Genomic DNA, 13,467 nt, shown 5'->3' on the forward strand with positions numbered 1-13,467 from the left:
GTGAAGCCCTTGGCATACCCAGAAATTTCATGAGAGCTCAGCAAACATTCACCTTTAGTGCCATTACCTGCACCTGCATCCTCCGCGTCATCAGCTTCGGGAAGCAGGTGTCATCTGCATTACAGAGACTAGAACATCTGGGACTCTGGAGAAATAAATGGTCTGTTTGAAACCTCACAGTTAAGGGACAGAGCCATCAGGTGCTCCTCACATTACCTGCATGCACCCCGCAAAGCCAGGGCCCTTCTCTACCCTCTTTCTGCTGTAATTCACAGCCTCCTCCACTGCCTCCACCTGTTCCCTTAGCTTGTTCTGTCCCACCCTGTCAGGGACCGGTAAGAGGATCTTGAAGGGTGTTAGGCACCCTCAGGAGTGCAGTGACATGAAAGTCTGCGGAGAGCAGCTGATGTCAGTGACTCCAGGAAATAGGGGCAGTGCGGTGTGGCAGGTGACCTGACACCAGAACTCAGCTCTGCCACTTCTTAGTGGCATGAGCTTTGCAAGTTACCATGGCTTCTTCCTCTGTGAAATGGACATAATATGTCTCCCAAATGAGGCAGCTGGGAGGTTAGAGCAAATGACTCCTAGGAATCTCTCGGTACAGAGCCTGGCCCAGAGCAGGTGCTCACGCATCTAGGCCCATCCCTGCCTTCCCAGGATGCAGCAGCTCCAGCCCATGGGCCAGAGGCCCCAGCTGGGCCAGGACCTGGGTGGGGCCTCCACACCAGGCTGACGGTTTTCTCATTCACTCTTGCTTTCTTGTCAAACAGGGGTGTGCGAGCACGGGAGGCTTGACAAACTAACCCCGTGGAAACCTGTCCTAGGACACAGACACCTGGCTACAGTCTGTGCTGGAGGCCAACTTTCCCCAAAGATCTCTCTTTCCCTGACCTAAGAACTACAGTGGCTTTGGGCTGCGGTGTCTATGGCCCCGCCACCTGGGGGCACTCCTTGAGGGCAGAACACAGGCCTGGTGACCCCTCTGTGCCCAGCGCCCCGCACCTTGTGCCAAACTCAGCAACTGCGACATTTCTCATTTGGGACCTGGGGCTGGAAAGCACTGAAACCTCTAGGTTCTCTCTGCCTTTCGCAGATCACCTCACCACCCTGCCCCACGTGCAGAAGTACCTGAAGTCTGTGCGCTACATCGAAGAGCTCCAGAAGTTCGTGGAAGACGACAACTACAAGTGAGTGCCCACCCTCGCTCCTGGCCCGGCACACCCAGCACGTGCCCAGAACGCGACCTCGGGCCCCACCGAGCCCGCGGTGGTGCTGTCTGCCCCAGGCCCACAGGCCCCGTAGTTCTGAGGAAGGTGTTTCATGAGCTTCTCAGCTGGGCTTTCCCAGTGGCACGGGTACTGCGAACTTGGACTTGACGGCTGTGCAGGGTGCAGGCTTGGTGCTCCAGGTCTCGTGCGTGACTCAGTGCTGGATGGAAGGACAGCTTTCTGCCCATATCTCCTGGCTGGCAAATAGAGTTCTCCACAGGTCTGTTTCATGGACAGGACAGCTCCCTGCGGGCCCAGCTTCCTGCAGGGCACGCGCTGCTTGGCTCTGGCTGAGGCCCGTCTCCGTCCCATGCGGCCCTTATGGAGTAGAGCCGGTTCCCATGAAGACCCCTGAGGTCCCCTGGCCTCATCTTCCACTCACCCTGCTCTGGCTTTCGGGTCTTTCTTCATCTATGCAGCATTTCTATGTATTTAGAAGAAGACAGAGGATTTTTCATGTCAACCCTGCCATATTGATTGGACATCCTCTTGGCTCATTTTGAACTTGAGGTCAACCGTGAGCCTTAGTACATTTTCATACAACCTGGTATATCAAGACAAGTCTCAACCATCTAGTAATTGATCATTTACCCCCAAATGTCAACTTCACTTGTATTCTTTTAAATCCCATCTTATTCATTACGTACATCTGGTATACCATAATTCCTTTGTATCCTGTTAGCCAATATATTTGTTTTAATTTCTTCCAGTCTTGAATCTGAAAATTTGATCAGCTTGATTACTCTTCATCTAGGTCACCGAAAGCTGTAGAGAATGGTGATCATTAGAGACACTCCCCCATCCCCACCTCCACCCCCACCCCCGCAGGTTACCCACAACTTACTCCCCAGGACCTTAGGAATGACTGTTACACAGCTCCACCCCTGCTAGCGCTGTATCAGTGGTCCTCAGCCTCGGCTGCGAGTCAGTCACCTGGGAAGACTGGGTACCACCCAGACGTCTGGGGTGGGGCCTGAAGCTTTGTCAGTTTTCAAAGTTCCGTAGGTAGTTCTAATGATTGGTTATAACCTTGGGAACAAAACATAAAATATCTTTAGTTGTTTTGTATAAAACTTTGTTAAAATAAAATATAACATGAAATTTTGATATATTATGTAATAGTAACAACAATAGATGAAAGCCAGAGAATATCATTAAAATTATGTTTGCCATAAATTGATCTCATTCTACTTACAAAGCATTTGCTGTGCTTAAAAATGTATCCTGGAGTGTGAAATTATTCCCACTTAGGTCCTGGGATAATATTTTCCATTCCTGTGCCAGTAGCACTATTAAAAGAGACAGTAGTTTTTCATTAACACTAATATCCCTTAAGGAGAAAAACGGTCTGTAAATACTTGTGACCATGAGATAATCCTTGGACAAGCTGCAGGTTGTGAGTAATCCCTCGGTCCCTTCTGAAGGGCTTTGGGCACCCGCAGCCTCTCATGCTAAACAACAGCCAGCCTGGACTTCACAAAGGCCCTTTGTTGTTGGGGAGTGGACAAACCCAGGGAGGAAGCCTGCATTCTCACTCCCAGGTGCAGACCACTGAGGGGGTCCCTCCCCAGGGAGTGGGTCCCTTCCCTGGCTCTGAGTGGCAGAGAGGTCAGGGCTTGGGATTCGGCTTGAGGAACCCACACTCCACAACCCAGCTGGAGACTTGTCACCTGCCCCAGAGGACACAGCTGCCCAGCTCATACCTACATGGCTGCATTTCTAATGCCCTGTTCCCTTTGCCTTGGAGGTGCTGTGCCAAGGGACCCGCCCAGAGCTTTGTTTCTCTCAGCCTTTATTTTATTGTATTTAATTTAAGAAAAATTAACTCCAATTCCCATTAGCATTAAGAGAACACAATTTTCTACGTTTTTCTCTGCATAGAAAGCGCACAGATACACACGGAGAAGGGGGGCCAGATGGATGGACGCAAGGCTAGAATCTATTAACGTCGAATCGCGCTGCACTTGCTAATTTTAATTAACAGTATTAACTTTTAATTTAACCAGAAAAAAAGGAACTGAAATAAAACATAAGGAATTACTACTCTTCAAATAAATATTTCCCCACCACTAAAGGTATTATTTCCTAAAAGAGCCATCTAAGATTATTAAAAGAGGCCAGGAAAACATTAAGAGGATTGAGTCCATCAGTGCTGTTCCAACCAGGTCTCCCTTGTGAGCGCGGGCAGATCCCTCAGGCTGTGAAAGGCGAGAACATGGGCGCTCTCCCCTCTGTCACCTCCGCTCCCCACCTTCCAGTGTTTTGTTAGTTGTGCTATCACCCCTGCATAGGCCAAGTGTATAACACACACATCATGTTCAGGAATTATAAATCCTCCTGTTCAGTGTTTTTAAACAGATTCAGTTCGTAGCACCTCTTGTGTCTCCACAGCTTCTCCATCCCAGGGGCCTTTATTTTAAGTCAGTCCCTCCTTTGGATGATTTCAGTAGGTTTTACTGAGTCCTGCACTCTCTGACTTCTTTCATGAACATGTCTGCTTCTGACTTGCTGGGGTGATCACGTCTCTCCCCCAGGCCGTGCAGACCCTGCTCCCTTGCCTTCCGCCTTGTATGTTGCTGTAGAGAAGCCTCAAGCCAGTGCGACTTTTTTCTCTTGCTAAGGGTCTTGTTTTGTCTGCCTTGTGGGTGAAGAGTTCCTTGAAATTCAAGAGCTTAACAAGGGGAATGCCTAGAGAGGAGGGTTTTGTATCAAATTTCCCTGGAGCATGGGGTGACCTTTCTTCATTTCAGAGGAATCCTTTTGGTTAATATCTTTGACTCCTTCTTCTGTGCCATTTCTTGGTGTTTCTCTTCCAGGGATTCTCAGAATCCACATGTTGGACTCTGCCTCCCATAGCCATTAGCTGCTTTCTCGTGGCTCTAAGCTCCATCTTTGTCATCGCAGTCACTCGGGTGATCTGTTTCTACTTAGGTATTCACTCAGTCCTCGATGTCTTCCCCTCGGTCTCCAGTCCCCCTTTTCTTCTTACTCCTCGGTTACCTCATTTCTCAGGTCTTGTGTTTGTGTCTGCATGAGTGGTTCTGCTGCTCAAAACAATGGGGGGATTTCCTTGTACCCCGGGGGCTGCCGCCTGGGCTGCACGACTTGCTCTCTTCCTCTCTCTCTTTTTCCTGTGGGAGGGTGCTGGCTGGGTTGCTGTGCCCTTCCTTTTCATCGTTGTCCCACCTGAGAAGCCCCGTCTGGATATTCTGTGGCCACAATAGGATAGAGGGAGGGACATCCGGCCCTGCTCCCATGTGTTCGAAGTGTGTTGGTTCTCCTGCTGTGCAGTGAAGTCCTGGGTCCTTAGTCTTTCCCTCCTGGTACCTGGGGAGTGCGGGGCTTGGGCTCTGTGAGGAAGGGAGCACGCAGTCTGCGTTAGGTATGGGGGCTCAGTTTAAAGACCTAACTCGGAGTTTCCTCCCCGTTGTTGGAGGCGATCTCCCATTCCAGAGGGGGTACCCTCGAGTGTGTAATTCCCCCCAGTGGAGTCTTCATTTCCATGCTCTTCCCCCATCGTAGTCATTTTTCCCAGCACCTGGGGGCCCCGCTCAGCTCGACAGAGAAGTCTCAGAGGGCAGGACAGGAGCTGTGCCGCGTTGCAGCTCTTGGTCAGACCTCACCATCCTTTTCCTTTCCTGGCTGCAAGTTTCTGCAGTTCATGGTTGTAGTTCATGCCCCTTGCCTTGTCGAGTAGCATCTGATGAGTTTGTTTACTCCCAGGCTTTCGTTAATTGTTTATTGGGGGAGGGAAGGTCTGGCATCTGGCCTCACTCTGTCGTTGTCGTCCAGGAGTTCTTAATTAATGCTTTTTTAAAAGAGTTTATTTATTTATTTGTTTGTTTATTTATTTATTTATAGAAAGAGGGGAAAGGGAGAAAGAGGCAGAGAAACATCAATGTGACAGAGAAACATCTGTCAGTTACCTCTGCCATGCCCCCAATTACCTAGCCTGCAACCCAGGCATATGCCCTGACTAGGAATCGAACCAGCAACCTTTCAGTTTGCAGGACAACAACCAACCCACTGAGCCACACCAGTCAGGGTTTAGTTAATGCTTTTGATGATAATAATAATACTGAGGTGCCAGTCCTCATAACGTGCCTATTATCTCCTGCTTCTCTGGGGGCAGCTGAGAGGGAGTGCCATGTGATGATTAAAATCCCTGGTTTGGGCCCTGGCCAGTGTGACTCGATTGGAGCATCATTCCATAAACCAAAAGGTTGCGGGTTCGGTTCCCAGTCAGAGCACATACCTAGATTGCAGGTTTGATCCTGAGTTTGGGTGCATATGAGAGGCAACCGATCATTGTTGCTCTCGCATCCATGTTTCTCTCCTTCTCTGTCTCTCCATTCCCCGCTCTCCAAAATCAATAAGCATGTCCTCAGGTGAGGATTAAAAAAAAAAAAAAAAAACATTTTGGGTTCAGACACTCTGGGGTTTGAGCCCCTGCTCCACCACTGCGGCCCTAGGAATTTGGAGCACGGCTTCAGCTCGCTACTCCTCAGCTTCCTCATGTGTAAGATGGGGATAATGTGCCTCCCTAGCTCACAGGGTTGTCTTGAGAGTGAACACATTGGTGCCCAGCCGATGATGGGCCACGGTTACTCCTTTTGCTCTGTCATCCGTAACCATTATTTCTTGCTCATGCAAGTCCCCTGGGGACTCAGAAGGAAGTGGCTGTGGTGTGATATGGAGCAGACCTCAAAGTATTCCTGGGTTTCATGACCATAATTGTCCTTAACAGCAGCCTAGTCTACCGATTACACAGTCATGCTCAGTCCCCCTGATACACGAGGGCCCATCTGATCTTGTGAAAAATCTTTGTTTTCAGACTGTCGCTCAGAATTGAACCAGGAAGCAGCTCTCCAAGACTCGTCTCTTCCAAGGAAGACCTTGCAGGTATCGTAGCCACACCACACTGAGTCGGGGCAAACCCGCTACTAGCCCAAATATGGCTGCCAGGGTTGGTCCTGACTATGGAGCCAGGGGTACAGTTCAGTTTGCAGGTTGGCAGCCTTAGCTGTCCCTGCTCATGGCCCCCCCACACCAACCTGCCTAGGCTCCTGACCCCGGGGAACTCCTGGGGACACTTCTGGGCTGGGGATCCCTGGAGGAGCCTGGGACCTAAAAGCCCCAAGAGAGGCAAGACCAGAACCTCATGCACAGCAGAGGCAGAGAAAACCCCAGGATCATCTCTGGGTCCCCTGCACCCTTATCAGGCCCACTGCCCTGCAGCTGACATGCCCTGGAGGGGTGCACAGCATGCTGGGGTGTCTGGTGCCACCAGACACAGATAGCTCACCTCCCTGGAGCATCAGTTCTGTTCCCATATTTGGGACACCCACACGCAGTGTCCGCTAGTGACTAAGGGCCCAGGCTTTGAAGTCAGCCCGAGCTTTGTTATCTTACTTGTCTGACCTCCAGTGGCCCCAGCCACACAACGGAGGTAATCCTAGCGCTCGCCTTGCAGGGTTGTTGGGTTGCCTGGGCGGGTTCACGCCGTGAAGCGCTCTGCCCACGTGGCCATATTGTGAAAGTGCTTCATCACTATCGCTGTGACGGTTTCCTTTCATCGGTGTTCCAACCAGCTCTTCCTGCCTGGGGCTGAGCTCTGCTGCTGCCCAGGGAGCGACCAGGCTGGGGTCGGGGGCCCACTGCGCCTCCTCCTCTGGTCTGAGTTTGGGTCATACCAGTCTGGGTTCTAGGCAACTGTGGTGTTGGGTAAGCAACGCCACCCCTCTGGGCCTCAGTTTCCTTACCTATAAAATAGAGATAACGAAACCTCCATCCCAGGATCATTGAGAGGTCAGAATGCAAATGGTATTTAGAAGGCACTCAGTGTCATCTGACGTGCGGTGGGTGTTTGGGGAGGGGGTGGCGGTCGTAAGCTGCTGCCCAGTGTTGTGACTGCCAAGCCTGTTGACCTGCTCAAGCCACATGCTCCACTGTCTGGAGCCAGACCAGTGTAGCGGTTACATCTGCTGCTGCGCCTGGGACCACAGAGGCTGCAGGAGGCAGTTATAGCCTCAGGAACATTAGCAAGTTAGGCCTCCGCCCTGACTCCCAGGGTTTTCCAGGCTCCTTTCCTCCTCCAGCCTCTCCTGGCTCCGGCATGCAGGCTGGACCCTGCCCCTGGCACCCGTGGGGCCCATAGTGACTGAGCAGAGGGAGACACTGGTTGGCCCACAGAGCCTTGGGAGGTGCTGCCGTCCACACAGGAGGCAGAGTCCCGGCCTCAGCTTGATTACCAACGGGTTCCATGAGCCCAGTGTTGAGACCACACAAGAGATGGCCCGCTAGCCAGGGGACCAGGAGTGAGCCCCCGGTGCTAGCCTTGTCCCTGCCTCCTTGGCTCTGTCCCCGTTCTGAAGCATCTTCCCCTCTCATTCAGCAGTGTTTGCTCCTCATGCTCAGTCGCCTACACCTGACCTGTGGGGGACAGCGGCAGGGCTCCCATCAGGGGAGTGTCAGAAATAGCAGCAGGACCCTACACAGTTGTTTGGGGCCACGGAAGGAACAATAGGAGACACTAGCCGTTCCAGACTGTTGCTTCAGAGGATAATGCCAGAATTCTGGAGCAGAGAGTGGAATCCAATACAGAAGTGTTCTGCCCTTCTGAGTCTCCCCGAAACGAGTTTGAGTAAGCCTCTGCAGCCTTACATGGTCAATGTGCATCAGTCAGCAGAAGAAGCCTCATCTCTGGGCTCCTCCGGTCAAGTCCTTATGGCCATCCGTCCTTTGTACCCTCCTGACAGCACTAGAGGATTCATGGCCCAGGGCCCCTTCCTGTCTCCAGCCCAGGTCAGCACCCCCATCTCCTGCTGCTTGCTGGAGGGTTGTAGACCAGCAGCGAGCCTCAGAAAACTAACACTGCTCATTGGGAGCCTCAAGGACTGGGACACTCACCAAGCTCTGGGCCAGAAAGGTGGAGTTGCATTGACTTTGACCCCTACCTGGGATGGAAACCAGTGCCTGGAGCCAGGACCCGCCCCTGACCTGGCTCCTCCAGGGCAGCCAGAGTCTTCTTCCACCCCATCCACCACCACCTCCACCTGGCTCTGCTGTTCATGTGCGACCCAGAGCCCAGCAAGGTAAGGGGCCTCCAGCATCAGTCGGAATCCTGGCAGGAAACAGAATTGCCCCCGATGGCTCACAGGAAGAGACCAGTGAAGGTGAAGTGGGAGCAGGGATAAATACTTCACAAAAGGAGTGGCGTGGTGCCCAGCACCTCAGGGCTGAAGGGCACAAGGAAGAAGCAGGGTTACCACCTCCAGTGATTGCTGAGTCACAGACTCAGCACCTGAGGGGTCAAACACAATACTCAGCACCCGCCGAGGCCCAGTTTCTCCATCTGTCAAGTGGGCACACTAATGCCTCCCTCCCTGGCTTGTTGTGGGACTTCCCTGAGATCCCACGTGTAAAACCCTGAGCACCGAGCCTGGCACACAGAACACATTCATCAAGTGTAACGTCCGATATTAGGATGTTATTATTGTCCATATTATGATTCCGCTTTGCGTGGAATCACCCTTGAGGTTTTAGCAAGACGTCACTGCCTTGGGGAAGCCTTTCCTCCCACCCTGTCCCCCTCGCCCAGACCAGGTCAGGCCCCCTGTCTCACCAGGGGTTGACAAACGAAGGGCCAAATCCGCTGTCCCTGTGTGTATGGGGCACAGCTACACTTTCACGCTCCAATGGCAGAGTTGAATGGTTGGGACAAAGACACCCCCGCCCCCGCCCCCACAAAGCCTAACATAGTCACTAGCTGGCCTTGCACAGAGCCTCCCCTCTTACAGCTCCCTGTACCCCTCCGTAGCACTTCTGTCCTGCGAGTCAGACAGTTATCTGTGCTTGTTGGTCCCAGGTCTGCCTTCCCCCCAAGACCAAAGCCCCCGAGGTAAGAGTCCCGGCTCCTGCCCTCGTCCCTTCAGCCCTGGCCTTGAGCTGCTTGCTGGGCCCTGTGGGCACCTGGTTCTGGAAGGAGCTCCCGAGCCGGACTGCTGACTGCGCACTCCCTCCCGGAGAAGTGCTGACGCCAGCAGTTTTCACGCAGTGGAGCGAGCCCGACTCACAGGGGTGTTTTCCACCAGTTCTCCAAATCCCTGGCTGCCGCCCTGGAAGCAGGGTGTTAGGGCTTTCATTGATCACCAGAGGCCTTGGGTCTGGAAATCCTCAGGCTCACTCAGTGGTCCCGGCCCCCACCCCCACCCCTGCAGCCTCAGGGAGGTGGTGCCACTGCAGCCCTGGGGCAGCCAGGGGTCCGTGGAGGGTGGGACCGGAGGGGCAGCTCCACAGAAGCCTGCCCTGCTCTGGCAGTTAGACTGGGCTTCGTGGCAGGAGCCCGACCAGACCAGGGACAGGAATGTGCCTCTCGCAGTCCCAGGAATGGCAGGAACGCAGCCTCCCTCAGCTCCGCAGGATGGGGTTTCAGCGACAGCTCTGGCTCTCCTTCCAGCAGTCAGGCACCCCCCACACCTGCCAAGGAGAGGCCCCGAGATGTGTTCATTCGTTCCTTCCTCCAAGCCCTCCAGGCCAAGGCCTGCTGGGAACCAGCACTTGCCGTGGCGGCATACCCAGGAGCGAGGCACAGACACCCCCCCCCCCCCCGCATGGAGCTGACACGGCAGTGGGGGAGACAGGTGGCAGAAGCCCCGAGGGGCAGGGCGGCACGTCGAGGAGCCAAGAGGAGGCCAGCTCCCCGACCCCTCTTTGCAGCTGCGCCCACTTCTCTAACCAGCTTGCCTGCCTGGGGCATGGGGAACACAGACTCTGGCGTTCAGAGCAGCCCTAGTCTGGGGTCCCTCTGAGGCCTTGGTTAATGCCAGGGTGGTCCCAGCGGAGGCTGTGCCCTCAGTCTCTGCAATGGTCCCTACACCCACCCCACCGAGAGCTGCCCCCACTCTGCACCCTGGGGAGCGATCATGCCAGCAGCTCCGTACTGACAAGTAGACAGACTGTGAGAAAGGAAACAGGGAAGCCTTCTCAGTTTCTGGTTCGTGGAGAAAAACAGGCCAGGAATGCCACGTTTTCAGTTTTCCCCCATATGTAATGTTTCGTTTATATAAATGAACTAATATTTTCCTGGAGAGCAAATATCATAAAGAACGCTGCCCCCCACCCCACCCCCAAGAAGGCAAGTCATGTTTGTGTGTGCCTTGGAACTGGTGAAGACATTCCCAGCTTTTGTTGGCCCCGCCTTCACGCGGCTGAACCAGCCGACAGGTTTTCTCTGAAGAGGCCCTGGCAGCAAAGCGAGTCCATGGAAAATCTCGGACTGAGCCTCGGGCTTCTGTCCTTGTACCTTCAGGACTGCTCTCCCACACACCTTTTCGTCTTCCTTGCTGTATCGCCTACTGGAGTCAGGCAGACCAGGTTCAAAGCCAGGCTCTGGCACTTGGCCGTGGGACCGCGGGCAGTTGGCTGAACCCCTCTGAGCCTTGGGTTTCTTATTGGTGAAATGGGACTAGGAATAAATAATTTACGTTGGCTTCTTCCACGGGGCTGAGGCCGTGCCAGGAAAGCCCTTTGCACAGGGCCAGGTGCACGCTCACTGATCAAGAACATTAGCTCTGATGTGCCTGATGGAGGGACCGTGTGAAGCAGCTGACAGAACCTAGTGGCACAGAACAGCCGTTTATTACACGCATAGATGCTGTGAGTCCAGAAGTCGGATAGGACGCAGCCGGACAGCTGGTCTCTGCTCCGCTGTGTGCGGGGCCTCCGCCGGAAAGACTGGAAGACTGGGAGGGACCCGATGCCCAGGGGCTGGAATCACAGACATGCTTGGTGCTGGCTGTTGGCCGGAGCTGCAGCTGGGGCGGAGCACGTACGTACGTACACGCGGCCTCCCATGCGACCTGGGCCCCCTCGCGGTATGGCAGCCTCAGGGTCCTTGGTCTCGCATGGCAGCGATTCTCCAGACAGGATGTCCCGAGAGCAGGGTGGAAGCTGCCTCACGGTGTCTGCATGACCCACCTCAGAAGTCACCCAGCCTCACCTTTGCCACACTGTGCCCAGGTCCGGGGGGGGGGACGTAGGCAGTGTCACAGAATTTGCGTACGTGTGTTCAAACCACCACAGAGCTGGTTCTCAGTGGGGAAACAGAGGCTCAGAAATATCAGTAATGATGATGATAACTAACATGTATTGAGCGCATACTCCCTTCTAAGCACTTCCCATGTGGTCACTCAGGAACCGTCACACCTGTCCTATGAGCTGGGGGCCGAAATCCTCATTCTCCAGGTGAAGGGGCCGCACCTCATGCGTGGAGGAAGGGGCGGAGCCCCCTGCTGAGCCCAGGGGTCTGGACTGGTCACAGCTGTACCCAGCGCTCTGGGCCCGCTGCCCACTGCCCCTTGCGTCTGCAGTGCTGCACACACCCTGCCGCAGAGGACACCCTTGGCACGCCCGTGACTTTCCTGCAGACACTTTGAGTCCCACACTGTTCCAGCTCAGTCCTTCGAAGGCTGGCTCTGGGCAAGAATCAGAGGTCCAAGCTCAATTCGGCCTAAAATGTCCTTCCCGTGCCCCGGCGGGGGGCTTCAGGCTGCCCGCGTCTGGTGGGAGAGCGTTTCTCTGCCTCTCTGAGCTTGCTGACCGCAGGCCACTAGGGGGAAGGACACAGCCTTAGCAGTGGGTGCTATGGTCTTGGGACATGGTGACAACCCTGGATGGCAGCTGGGAACACTGATGCTTCCTCTTACGTGGGTTTTTCGGAGAACCCAGAGGTTCTGGGCAGATGTAAACCATCCTGGGGGCCACTGCAGCCCCTTCCATGGCCCTCAGAGCCTGCCCTCGCCCCGCCCCTTGCTGCTCGGGTCCTCCCAGCTCCATGGCAGCAAGCCTCCCAGGGGGCCACCTTGATCCTTGGAAGGCCACACCTCCCTTGTCCCTGCAGATCTGCGAGTGTAGCCAAGCTTCGTGTGGTACCCACTGTCCTCTGGCCGTGGCCATGTGGGCTTCTCAGGCCAGAGTAAGACACTAGCTGTCTCCTGGGTCTCCCAACTGCTGGGACATATTTCAAGCACCCCGAGTGCTCTGTGGAGAACCTCACGCTATGATTAAGTAGAAGAAATCACCCTATGGGCGAGGGGTGGGAACTGCCCTTCCACTCTTCTTTCCTCCCTTTTATAATTTCGGAATGGGTGAGGGGCCCCTGGGTGAAGGGCTCAGGCCTGGGACACCAGTTTTCACCCCATCCCCCTGGAAGTACACATCCGCTTTGTCTGGAAGCCGCCCATGTTGCAGCCTGGTTCAAGGTCAGGCCGAGGGGCCGAGACTCAAGCCTGGTTCTGTCCACCTCTGCCACCCCGCTGTGGCCCAGCTCCTCATGTGGCACCAGTGGTGTCCCCAGCATTCCTTGTTCCCTGTGGCCTGGGAATCTGGGCCCTCTGACACCAAGGGGGACGTCTGGGCCTCACAACAGTTGAAGGGTGATCTTGGCTCACAATAGGGACCCATGAGAGCTGCATGTATAAGAAACAAAGAATGTGTGTGACTGTAAAAGGGATCAGCTCCCAGGCTTGACCATGAAACCTGGCCAGAGGAAGGTTTCAACACAAACAGGCTTTCTGTGCAGAGGGGCTCGTGTGTCCCAGCATGCCACAGGGCTCTGGCAGACCCCGGGCAGGGCCAGTCCCTGGTCTGGGAACGGGGCTCTGAGCAGGCGCAGGAAAGACCCCCCTTGAGATTGGATGAAAGTACTCCCTGTGCCTCACACACTCAAAGAGGGTGGCGCTTTCAAGAGCTCCAGGTCATGGCAGGTAGCACTGCCCTGCCCCAACGAGGGGCCGGACCGTGAGCTCCAGCTCTGCCCTGGGCGGAGGCTAGACCCGAACACAAGGCTTATGACTCCAAGTTGAGTTGTTCCCTCTCTGCCACAGCTGCCTCTCATTAATCTGCGATGTGTGAGACTTGGAAAGCACCCCTGAAGGCAGCGGTGGGGCTGCCAGACTCCTTAAACCGAACAGTGCTGACCCAGGGCAGGGCCGCTCGGACGCTGCTGGAAACGCGTGGGAACAAGGCTCCCCAGCCCAGGCCCATGTCCTTCTGGGCAGAGCTGCTGCCTCTGCAGCTGTGAGCGCTGTGCCCGGCCACTCGGCCCACTCGGCCGTGCTCCAGCTGCTCGCCGGGCCCTGCACTGTGCGTGGGGACGCAGCCCCTGCCTCCCGGTGTCTGGTGGGAGAGCCAGGCAGTC

At 54.9% G+C, this 13,467-nt stretch overlaps 1 protein-coding gene across 3 annotated transcripts in view; it reads left to right on the forward strand.

Moving 5' to 3' along the window:
- The window catches only part of RALGPS1 (Ral GEF with PH domain and SH3 binding motif 1), a 222,487-nt gene that overhangs the window by 182,244 nt on the left and 26,776 nt on the right, over positions 1-13,467 (forward strand). For all 3 annotated transcript variants that reach the window (XM_090274741.1, XM_090274743.1, XM_090274742.1), the window contains exons 10-11: positions 1,094-1,187; positions 6,103-6,170. In XM_090274741.1, coding sequence (XP_090130867.1) covers positions 1,094-1,187; positions 6,103-6,170 — 162 coding nt within the window. The remainder of the gene's footprint in view (positions 1-1,093; positions 1,188-6,102; positions 6,171-13,467) is intronic.

The sequence above is a fragment of the Furipterus horrens genome, unplaced genomic scaffold (genome assembly GCF_987537825.1).
Source record: "Furipterus horrens unplaced genomic scaffold, mFurHor1.1.pri manual_scaffold_4, whole genome shotgun sequence".
NCBI lineage: Eukaryota > Metazoa > Chordata > Mammalia > Chiroptera > Furipteridae > Furipterus > Furipterus horrens.